General features: G+C 32.7%; 1 protein-coding gene across 3 annotated transcripts in view; it reads right to left on the reverse strand.

Annotated features, from left to right (window-relative positions):
* The window catches only part of LOC119634243 (zinc finger protein ush), a 197,715-nt gene that overhangs the window by 44,471 nt on the left and 140,050 nt on the right, over positions 1-13,194 (reverse strand). For all 3 annotated transcript variants that reach the window (XM_038028301.1, XM_038028303.1, XM_038028302.1), the window contains one exon: positions 10,699-10,743. In XM_038028301.1, the coding sequence (XP_037884229.1) occupies positions 10,699-10,743 (45 nt within the window). The remainder of the gene's footprint in view (positions 1-10,698; positions 10,744-13,194) is intronic.

The raw sequence follows: 13,194 nt of genomic DNA on the forward strand, positions 1-13,194 counted from the left end.
ATTTAATATCGTCTGGTCGACAAAGATAAGAAAATTTATCCACTGGCTTATAGCTATATCCTCACATATATGAAGTTAAACTTCCACATAAATAGCGACAGTTTGTGATCGTATGTTTGGTTGGTGTTTGTTGCGTGTGTATATGTTTATAAGTATGCAGTTATGAGCAAGCATGGAACCACTACATATTTATAATACGAATATGAACGTTATATTTGGCCAAGTTACCAAGTTCTACGATATTATACTATAAAAGAAAGCAGCATTTACATATACATCCACCCACCTACACACACATACATACTTACATCAATGCGCATTATCACATATATATATATATATATAATAGTACATATATAATAATAAGAAAAGTGGTGACTTAAAAACGCTAAAAGTTTTAAAACGACCTCGTTGTAGTCGTCGTCAACGCCGCCGTTAATATTATCACCATCGCACACATTTTGGGTATTTAGTAGGGTTAAAAAGGAGTTTCTTTATGTGTGCGCAAGGGAAGCGCGGGGGCAGCAAGTTGAAGATTGTAAATTGACGATAAAAAACAATTTTTTTCCTGTTTTTTTCTTTTTTTTTTTCTTTTTTTTTTTTTTTTTGCGACAAAAAGGGATTTTTCATATTATTTTTACTAATAAAAAAAAAGGAAAAAAACAAAAATAGGTTTTTAATATTTAGATTTTATGGATATATTTTTTAGATTTATGACTTAAATATCCTGAAATGCTATCATCAGAATTTGTTGCGGTAGTTTGTTTTTAAATTCAAAAAATTGGAAAAAAAAAAGAAAAATTCATATAAGCCCCAGAGTAAGCGATATGTTATAATCTACAACAGAAAAAATTTATCGATTGCTAGCAAAGTATATAACCTGCGTCCATTAGATAACATTCAGAATATGTATAAAGGCTCAATAATTCAAAAAGGTTTGATGTAAAATATATTACATAGTGTTTCGAAGAGTGTGTGTGTAATATTTTTTTATTAGCCTTTCAGGATATGCTCCTATATGTGTGCGTGGACACGATGACGATCAGAAAGGGTTATAGGAAGAAAGGGATGCGGAAAGATATAAGTGTTTGTGAATGCTTCCCTTGAAAATGGCGACCATTGCTGGGCAGTACAGTTAAAGAACGACGAATCCCTGTAGTGTGTTGTGCGATATGCCGGTAAAATCAGGGCGAGTGGATGAGAACGCTACAAAACCCGTGTAGCCCTGCCAAAGGACGTAATTGGTGGAGAAATTTCGATTATCTCTGTGGAATATTTAATTTGGATATACCTGTACATAAGTACAATATAGCCCATGTGAAGCCGTTTCGTTACCCATGCGAATTTGACCCTTTCACTGTATGCGGTCGAAGACCACTAAGCCAAGCTTGATGACTCTTGCCCACAATTACGAGTTATACTCTAGCTTTGGCTGGGCATACGCGGCGTAAATGGCACGTATAGCGGCTTTAATGGATCAATGTTTTCGCCACTTTAAAAAACGTTAGGCCCTTGCCTGACTCTCTCCGCATTTCGAACATATGTTCTGTCCAACAAACATTGTTTTGTATTCTCATCCTAAGAACACCAACGGTTGCCAAGGAATTCCCTTCGTGAGCGTCCTAATCTCATCATTTTTTAAGAGGAAAGGATTTCACTTTATTTTGTCTACAAAAGCTCAGTGATATTCAATATAAGAAATTACTGAAATTCCTTTTTTTTTGTGACCATTCATGGGCGGCGAAATTAAAAAAAAAAACAATTAAATCAATATGAGTCGGCTGAGAGGTGTTCCTATTAAACACTGCTCATCATTACGCCTAATAAATTCTCCGCATAGTTTCGTCATAAACTACATAAATAAAATCTTGTTGCCATATACCGGATAGAGTATCGAATATCGATCGATAGAATGACAGGGTTACTAAAAACTGGTTAATATGAACCACATTTAAAACAATAATTTTATATGCTAAATTGCTAGTCTCGATCTACTCTAGAAAAATGATGATATATGGATGGATAGATATACAAGTCGTCCCGAGCTCAATCGAAGCGGAACATATTCCAAAGTGGTTCGGTATGATAAAATGTGGGTCTAGTGGGTTAGTTTAGGTGTGTTTCCAGTCCCTGCTCCGGCGACACTCTTTTATGCATCTTATTGCGCGAGGAAAGCTGTATTCATCAGTGCCCTTTGTTCTAAATTCGGTCTAGGGCGAAACGCTACTTACGAGTTTTCACTAATTTATCGCACACAGAATCCTGCACTACAACTTCGCTGCTCAACATCACTTGGGTATCTTGCACGTTGAACAATCCCGCTTTCAAATGGAGGTGCGTCTGAATCTCCCTTGCTTTTTTTTCTTTAAGTCCTATCTACTAACAAGTGAGTGTTAAGGAGAACGGATCCAGGTACGCTACGAATATATATGAACATATATAAATATATATATTTGTGTATCTTAAGTAAGTATGTTTATCTTTGTGCAGTCTATGTAAGCCTCTTATTATATATCTATATATATAGGGGACATATATATAGGGGATATAGGAAATCCCCTGACTGATCATCTGCACATATATCAGGAGATATCCTCTATACGTGCGAGAATGACGGCAGTCGTAGTGTATTCTTGCCCAAAGCTGTATATAAATCAAATATTTTGCTATTCACTGCCGTACTCTTGTTTTTTAATTTATTTAATAAAAGCATTACAAAAAAAAAAGCAAGCTATGTAAGCCTCTTATTTTATTATCCCAACATAAAGTAGTGCAATACGGCAGCGATAATAGCGAACAAATACGTTGCCAGATGTCAGCAATTGCCGTACCTATTCACGTGAGAATATCCGCACAATAAAACTAACATAACACATCGGAAAAGAAACATGTAATAAAATAAAATAAATAAAAATTATTACACAGTACAATATTACACAGTTCCAGTAGTGGAATAATAAATTTTAAGCTTTTCCCCAAGTTTGATTTAGTTATTTACATTGTAGTTACGTTTAGCTGAGTCGTTTAAAAAATGAATTTAATAGAGTCTTCAATCATATCAATCAATCAGTCATACCATATTCTTCGCTTAACCTCATTCATCAATGCATGACATTCGAAGAATAAGTTAATCTTATGCTTATCATTTTTTGTTTGAAATGGAAGTGTGTCATGATATCTATATAGAGTATGACTTATTCCCATCTACTTTACGTCAACAATAATATACATGTATCTTTCTTATATTGGGATTAAAAATAATTAAAGTCCATTTTTTTCTGATCAAAAATGCATTCATTCATCTCAGACAAAAAATGAGAACAGATTACCCAAAGAGACTTTGGTGTCGGGCATCGATGCTACTTTTACTTAACTGTCAGTCAATTTTCGAATTCCATTTCGAAAAAGTATTTAGCCTTTGGGCGATATTCTCAGATTTGAGTGTCGCTATTTTTAAAAGACCCTACAGCAGTGCTTGCACACTCTCTTAGAAAACATACTGAACTGATTTGCACTCTTAATAATACAAATGAAATAATTTTTATACCCTACTCTACTTGTGGTGTATTATGGCTGTATTAAGTTTTCAGCGGATGTATGCAACACAAAGAGGGAGTTGAGATAGAGCCTCTTTTTATTATATTCACTAACTTTGCCTGTATGCCTTGTTTTCTTTACTTTAACTTACTGGCGGCACTCTTTGAGATATTTCGATGAAATTTGGCACATAAGCTTGTCGTGGCCCAAGGACGAACGCTGTTGAAAATGCTTTGGAGTCGAATACTTTTTCGGCCACTACTCATATTCAAACGTTATATTGAAAAGTGGTTATATGAAGGACTGTAGGGTGTGTTGTAGGGTATTTAAAGGCGGCCCAGGGCTCCATATAGTCTTTTTACTTCTTTTTAATGAAAAGAGCTATCATTTGCTATCCATTTAGCTTTTTTAGATTGGACTTTTTCGATTTTTTATCTTCCTCTTTATTAATGATAATTATAACTGTTTGTCTTTTTACCGGCTTCAAATAATATCGGATTGTTAGGAGATGATTATCTCGGTGCTGTGCACTGTTTCGCAGAATAAAAGTAAGTCATATCATTTATCTCGGTGGCATAATAAAGTGAAAAGAGTCAGTGCATATCGAAAAGTTGTCATTCTTTTGCAGCAAAGAATTGTATTGTTTTCCAAATGAAAGAGACGGAACATAAACACGCAAACATAAATGAATACATTAATGTTATGTACAATTTTCGTTTTTCATTTAATTTAATTCTTTTTTCTTTTTCGCTTAATGTTTCTTTTATTATTTGCAGCGCATACACACACACACACACACACACACACACACACACACACACACACACACGCACACACACACACATACACACACGTGTACAAATATACATACATTTATACACTGTGAATACTTTGCGTGGTGGTTGATGATAATGTTGGCGGCGGTGGCGCTGGCGCTGGCGCTGGTTTCCATTAAGTGTTGTTTGTTGTATTGCATGTATTATTCTCTCCCTCTTCTCTAGTATCTATTATACGCCATTGCACATATACATTCGTACTAACTGCATGAACACCACCAGTACGTTATCTTTAAAATTCATGAATGCTTCGCTTATCTATAAAAACTGCATACTTACAGATGCTTCTGTTGTTGTTATTGCTGTATTGTATACAAATGATAATAATGACGTTGATGAGGAATATGAAGATGATGATGTTGTTATTTCTAGTAACTTGTTATCATTATATTTTTTGTTGTTGATGTTGTTGTGATTGCTCTTGTTATTGGTATTATTACTATTGTTATACTTTGATGATGATTATATATATATGAGCGTGTGTGCATTTGTGTTTTTTTTGCCACTGGCGTTTTACAAGTAAGTATATTCGAGTGCGAGTGCCAGTGCCAGTGCGAGTGTAACGTTATTTTTATTTTGTTTGTAAGTATCTCTGTGTTTTTGTTTTGAATTTCAGTTGCTCTTGTTTTTGTTTTTTTTTTTTCCTCTCTATTGTTGTTGTTTTTATCGCAGACTATAGCTTTTAAAACTGTTATCTCTTGTTCCGAATACAAACTTGCACTTTTCCCTTTCCTTGTCTCTCACTTACCTACCTCTACTGATGTTGTACAGTCTTTTTAATGTGACATTCTTTTCTAATATTAATTTTATCTCTATCCGAGCGCGCGCGTGTGTGTGTGTGTGTCTATGTGTGCTCAAATAGCTAGGAGTATGCATATGTGTTACAGTTTAGTTATAAATTTTTATCGTTATTTTAATGACAATTTTCTCTCTTGTCTATTGGTATGAGTGCGTGATATGCCATAGAGAGCGCCGCTTTTTCCTATATTTACGTTCATATCTTTCTATGAGTGTAACTATATATATATATGAGTGTTTTTACGTTAGATATTCGTTTTTATATAATTAATCATTTGATATCGCTTCGTAAATGGCCACAAGTTTGGCATCATTTATCTATGATACAAAAAAAAAAGAAGACAAACACATTTTATCGCATGAGATTTAAATTTTCATTAATGTGAGATAATAAATGTTGCTATTATTGTCGCTGTATTGTTTGTTGCCTTTTCTTAAAAAATATGATATGTTTAAATGTTTTGTTTGTATGAACTTTTCTTTTATATAAATAGGATGAATGCGATTACAAAAACATAGCACATAAAGCGGTCAGCGTTGGAAATGCCAATGTTGGCATATGTTAAACTAGGTTGCAGTGTTCATTATACCGTTAAATTATTAAAATGGATTAATTAATTTGTTTTTTTTTTTTAAATTAACGATTGTTATCAATATAAAATTGAAAATAAGCTTAGGCTATGGAAAAATTTATTTATTTATTTATTTATGAAAAATGTTTTTTGATTAGTTAAAATGCATCAATTACTGCAATCATTCAGTTAATTTGATCTGATTGCCCATTATTTCCAGCGTAGCATACTTTAGAAATTTTTTTATATCCTAAACTACGTCGTACGAATCCATTTATATTTTGAATTATATTTCATATACTTCGAAATATATGTAATTCAAAAACAGAGTTTAGGTTTTTATTATTATTATTATTATTATTATTATTATTAATTTCGTCAGAGAAATAAATTCTAAGACTAAACTCTTATAAGCACTAGCATCTAAGGCTATCGGTCTTTATTAAAAACTCTACCGCACTTGAGATCTGAACCCACGACCATTGAGTTGCTAGTCGAGATTCCTCGCCTTCGGCTACTCAGGCGAATAGGTTGTTAAATTTCTTGCTTGTTCGAAAGTATGTAAAGAAATTATAAAGATTTTATTTAGCATAGATTTAAAAGCTCGATGTTGCAAAACATGTTCATCTGGTCCGATAATATAATTTACATTTTAATTTTTTTTTTTTTTTTCTAATCGCTAAGCTTTTATTCAATTAGAATAATTTTACTTACGGAATCTACTTAAGGAAATAATAGGTTGGCAAGAATGTTCCGTTGTAGGTAATATATGTTACTTTTCAGATCGAGGCAATCGAGGTCGAATGCGTCCTGTGGACTCTTATTATATAGCGAACCTCTCGTACGATATAAGAGGACTACTTTTAATATCGTACATTAGTTGATTGACTAACGCAGAGTGAATAAGCCGGCATAGTATAAAGTGCAGTTAAGTGCATTGCATTCGGTGTGGGAGTCGGACATTGAGTTATTTGTGTAAAACTTATGTACGACGTTGGCAAATACAATTGGAAATTTTTGGTTCTGCCAAAGATGGTTTGCAAAATTCCTTTCCAAAATTGCAGTCTCAAAACAGATGGTCGATCTGGGTAGCAATGACTTTTTGCGCTATTTGTTCGCGTGCTACCCACATCTAATCACTTTGCAATTGCAAAGTAACTAGACATGCACCATTCGACCACTGAGGAATACACATGTTGCTGAGGATGTGTATGTGTATCTTCATGTCTTATTTAAAATATGACGGAACTTTTCCTTCAACATAATAGTTATGTAATGCATTTCCAAATTTAAGACAATCGAATTTGTGATATACATTTCAATTTTGTGTTGTACGGAATATGCCTACCAATTTTCTCTTGTCCGAAAATATGATAAACGTTTCCATTTTTTTCCAAAACTTATCGTTCACATTTATATATGTATTTATGTTTCGTCTCTAGCAGGAAAACATACTTCCATTTTTATTTATTTCGTTATTATTTAGTTATTATTATAAATTAATTAAAAAGTTCAGTTGTTATAAAAACTTAGCAAATTGCTTTGTTTCTTTAGAAAGTAATCGGAAATTTGTTACTTTTACTTTTAAACGTTAGGCGGTAAAGTCATTGTAATAAACAAAAAAGTTTTTTTTTTTTCATTTTTCTGTAGTAGAGGTTGGTGGATGTATATTTAACTATCTACAAAGAATTGCTTTGAAATATATTGAAAAACGGCAACACCGTAGCCATTGCTACGAGGTCCCATTAATATAACAGGCTCTGCGGCACACACAGTAACTGATCAAAATTTGAATTAAACAAAGAAATCATTTAACCTATAGCTAACGAAGTAAGCGGGAGTTTTAAAAGATATGGATTCTTGGGCCACCAGAAAAGTCCCATTGTTGACCAAAAAGGGACACTCTTTTATTAATAAAAAGTGTTTAAGTTAACTTATCGAAACATCTATGTTTCACTAGAGACTGTTACTTTAAAGAAATTTAAAAAAATGGTAAAGTAAGACGCACTTAGAGTTACAAATCTACTCGCGAGAATGGCGCTGATGTTACTCAGCTAAAATTACAGGTTATTTTTTTTCCAAATTGTGTATGTAAAAAATTTAAAAGAACGTTTCGTCTTATAGATTTCTTAGCTTGAAAATCCAACTTGGAACGTATTTTAAATCAAGGACAAAATGTTCAAAATGTTTTTCAGCAAAAAGTTGTCATCACATTTACTAATTTAAAGCTTATTTTTGAGGCAGAGAAAAACAAAACAAACTTTTGTACATATATTATAATTTTTTATACCTTGCCATATAAGGACAATTGTGTTTATATTTCAATAGATAACGATCGTAATATAGAAAAGTTGTTGATTTGTTCAAATAAGCAGCGTCTAGCATTTAGACATCCGCGCAAATGTATATGCGGATCGTATACATAAGTAATTGTGATTCATTTGTAAACTTTAAATGTTAACATACAAGCGTTCAAACACATCCATACATACGTATATGCGGAGGGAATATGCGGTGCCCTCGCTAGCTGCGTGACCATACTTGATCAAACATAATTGGTTATTGTGATGACTGTCGTGTTGTATAGAGAGAAACATAGAAAAATTAATTGACATTTTGACAATATTTGTGTACCGCTTTTATACCGCTTAAATATGCCAAATGACAGATCTTAAGGTTGTTGCCTCCAAGTCGAAAATGTATAAAAAAAAATAAAAGACGAATATGCGAGATTAGTTTTAACGATAGGTTCCTAAGAAATCAAAAAAAAAAAAAAAAAAAAAAAAAAAAAAAAAAACAAAAAACTTGTTCAAATTATAAAAATATTTATATGTATAAAAAGAAGAAGGAAAAATAAATATCGAGCAATCCATACTAGATAGATAATAAGAGTTTATAAATAACTTCTAAATGGCGGAGCTGAGAGTTTAAATAAACTTTTGCGTTAAATTTCAAAGTTTTTCAAAACATGAACTTCCGAAACGGAATAATAGATATGGGGGGAGAGACAGGATTTTCGATCCGCGCGAATCTTTTAATAAAGTAAAAACCGCCGCGGTGAATGGACGAGAGTATACAATAGATAATAACGAAAACCGAATAAGTAAGGCAAAGTAGAGCTTACGCGAACCCTTGAACCCTTGCAAGCTTGAGAGTAAGCTTGGCGCTTGGAAAAGGTTCACTTCATACGGGCGGTTTGCGGTTGTCGGTATCGATTAATCTCGGCTGTATTTTTTGCGTTCAGGGTTATGGTCCCTGTTTATCGAGTCGATGCATCGAGTAGTGAGTTTGCAGCACTCGATAAAGTACGCGTTTTTCTCTCTATTGAGTGAAAAATTTCTCTTCGATTATCAATAATCTTCTTGTTATAAGTACCTGAGAAACGCATATATTCAATGTTATGTTTCATTAAATGAATTTACGCCTCGTCTTTTTTTTCCCTATTTTTTTCAATGTGGAAGGTTAGCTATGTTATCACATGGATGGACGGTAAATCTAAAATTGGGAAAATCAGTTTAAACGTAAAAACATTCTCTATTATCACTACTAGCGTTATTCACGAAGAAGTGCGCAGTAAAAATCATCTTAAAGAATGTCATTTCATCAGTCAAACCTAATTCGTTACTTCGCCATTATCACACCTTTCCTTGATAACACTGATTTAATCGGACAATGTATCCCTACAACTTAAATAGCTAGGAAGTGATAAATGCTGCACTTGAATCATTCAAGTTCAACTGAACTGTTCTACTTTGTTTAAGTTTTACGTATCTCTTTACAATTTTTTTTGCGATTCTTCGCCGCGAAAGAATCTACATGAGTGAGGCTATCAACGGCTTTACCAATTTTCGTATTATAACATGCTGCGGATAACATTAACAACATTATATGCCTTTACCTTTAATGTGTCAGAAGATTATTATTATTATAATTCTGCGAATGTATGATGAACTTAAGGGTGTACTTTTCATAAATTTATTCTCACATTTTTTTCCCTTTATTTCAAAATCAACTTTTAATCCTTAAACTTATGTAAAGATAATACCATTACATATCAACAATAATCTATGGTATCACTCTGAACGGCATCATATCGCAATGACACAAATATATTCATATATGTATGTTTATATGAATATCATTAAAAACAGAAAATAGTCGACGGAAATGAGTTTTAACGAACTCAACCAAAAAAAAAAAAAAAAAAAAACCGCTTGATATTAACCCTTATCATCCTATTTAATAGTGTGCAGAAATAGAGAGAGAGAGAGAAAGAACGAGAGTCAGGGATGAATAAAAGATAAATCCACAAATCACTGTGGATGGTCAAATTAACTGGTGTTTCAAGATAAGTCGCACAAATATTTCAATGCTAGACAGAAAAAAGTGCAATAAAGGGGCGAAAGAGAGAAACAACTATTCCACCAAATCATACATTCCCAGGCGTTTAGTTCAAGATGAATGTGAAAATTTGTGTACGGTTAGAGCAAAAGATTAAAAATTTTTATTGGCAACGTAATGCTGGTGAAAATCCTACAATCAATGACACCATCCCTACAAAAAGATAAAGAAAAAGAAAAAAAACGAACTAAGAGCGATGTCATCAACTCTTTTAAATTCATATTAATATTAAATTTATTTAATAATAAAAGTAAAACATTTTTAGAGAGAGAGAGAGAGAGAGATGAAAGAAGAGAAAGATGAAGAGCAAAATAAAGTGTTTTCATTATAAGGATTAGCTGAAGGGTCAACGATGTTTGTGGTAAGTGTTTGACTTTGATAAGCCCGTAAAGTGAATAACTGTAATTTTTCGAAGGGTTACTCATGTGACAAAGCAACTAATCTTTTGAAAAACATACAAAGCTATCATATATTTTTCTCATATTTTTCATATCTTGCTTATTAAAATTAAATTTAATATAAAAATCAATATTTCATAGACCATACATACATACCTCTGCTATCTACCGTCATATCTTCTGTAGTATCGGAACAATCACCTGCAGAGAAAAGTAATAAAAGAGGATTTCGTTTAGAAGAAATAAAGTTTTTTTTTTTTTTTTTATTAAAAGCATGTCCTGCAAATTAGACGTGCTTTAGAATGAAGTTATGAATGCATGATCGCTATTAATTTCGAAAAACTTAATAATTTTAGCCACTACTCAAGGATAGGGAATTAAAAGTTTAATTTTTATGTTGTAATTGTTGTTCGTATACATTCTTGATGGCTTCGTCTGATCGCGTACCTGCCCGCTTATTATACATTGCACTACTTGGGTACTTGTAGGGTATATTCAATTTTTGCGCAACACCCTGCAACACATAAAAAGACTTGAGTCCGACGCACCATTTATTTTATAGAGCTTGTCTGTCCGCGTCGCGTTGCTGGTTTTTTCTGCTCAATCAATTCGCAATTTCAAAAATACTTTGATGAAATTGGTAAAACGACATGTTCTGGCCCACGGGCGAAAGCTACTGAAAATCATTCGCATTGGTCTAACTCTTATAACCAATTCCCCTACAATAACTTCATAAAAAATTCATTATATACAAATAGTAGTAGTAAATAACGACGGGTCGTGTCCCACATCAATGTTTTCACTCGTAAGTTTTATATTAGAAAGCTTCCTCTCCCTCTGTCTTAATTAACGGCCTTTAGCTAAGTATGAAAATGGGCGGTTGTCTGCCCATAGCAAATCCCTGAACTAACCTGAAATTCACAGCAAATATTCATTCGCAACTTGCTTAGTGCTTTTTGCAAAATCAATTAAAACCACAATTAAAAGAAGGGTCTCGTCCGACCATAAACAGCATTAGATGACCATCCTTCCAGATCAGCATATCAAAACTTATATTATGACAACACATGCAACGTGTCCGTGTACACTTTTACCTAAACGCGGAAGTTACACTGGAGAACGAACGTGTTAGACTTCGATTCCCAAAGATTGTTTTTTCTTTTAGTTTCCCAATAGCTGTTTACAAATAAATAAATTTCTTATGTCTTATGTCTGATTACAATTTTCTCTTCTAAACTCCTCGATCTTTCCTAGATTTCGCAAGAATTATTCGCGTATATTGATTGACCAACGTTGATCTAAAAAAATAATTCTTACATCCTTTTTACTAAAATTCGTCTTCGTTCTTCTTCTATCTATATCAATGTGTTTTGGGGATTTTCGAAAAAAAAAAGAAAAATCTTTTTTTTTTTTATTCCTTAAATATTAAACAAACAATCAAAAAAAAAAAAAAAAAAGAAACGACGAAAAATGAAATGGAATATGTATCTGAAAAATACGATCGTCATGTTAATATAAAAATGAAGTAAAGACAAGACAGCAAACATTTTCATATGCAATCATTATTCCTACACATAGTTTTGCTCGTGTTTTTTCCATCATCAAACATCGTCATCGCCATCATCACACTAGAATTATTTAGGTTTTTGGTGGACTGTTTCCATGTTGTGAGCATCTAGAGAGAGAGAGAGAGAGAGAGAGAGAGAGAGAGACAGAGAAGCGAATGATGCATATGTATTTGTGATGATATCCACTTCAAGGAATTATAATAACAATAATAACAACAATCCGCAAAATTCCTTTTATTTTATTTATATTCTTTTATTGTTGTTGTTGTTTGTTTTTATGTATATTCCTCGGTTTGTTTTACAGATTACAGATATCGCGCACACATGTGATGGGTTCTCATATGTATGTATGTATGTATGTATGTATGTATGTATGTATGTATGTATGTATGCATGTATGGCCGAATGTTTACTCTCAAGAGTATGTACAAGATGATATACAAAAAGCTTTATAAACCGAAAAATATGTAAGTATGTCTTCATGTGTGTGTGTGTGTGTGTGTATGTGTATGTGTGTATATTTGTTTGTAACCAAACAGATAGTAGAGTGATAAGTATCCCCAAGTTGGAGTATAGTAGTTAACACACTCATACAATAAAATCAAAACGGACTCCAATGCAAACACTTATACTTACATTTGTGTTTGCATATTTTTTATATTAAAGACAAAAGCAACAAATATAATAAGAACAACAGCAATCTAAAAGAGTAGTCGGATAACAGCTTAGATTATGTTTATGTAGGCAGGAAGCTTTAAAACCTCTAAACAAGGCGAGAATATCTACTACTACCATTATTATCGATATATCCATACACATACACATACACACACACACACATACACATATACACGCATATGCCCATGTTTGTATCTACACATATATAAATACACTTAGCATGCATATGCACATGGTATGGGAGAATGACTAGAGTTAAGCATTGTTTTGTTGGCGTTGTTTGTTTCATTTTAGTTTAGACTGATAAATACCGGCAAGTATGTTTGTCTTCATTTTGTTCTGCATACATTACGGTCTAAATATATATATATATATATATATATATATATATATATATATATATATA

Source organism: Glossina fuscipes, unplaced genomic scaffold (assembly GCF_014805625.2).
Source record: "Glossina fuscipes isolate IAEA_lab_2018 unplaced genomic scaffold, Yale_Gfus_2 2, whole genome shotgun sequence".
Lineage (NCBI taxonomy): Eukaryota > Metazoa > Arthropoda > Insecta > Diptera > Glossinidae > Glossina > Glossina fuscipes.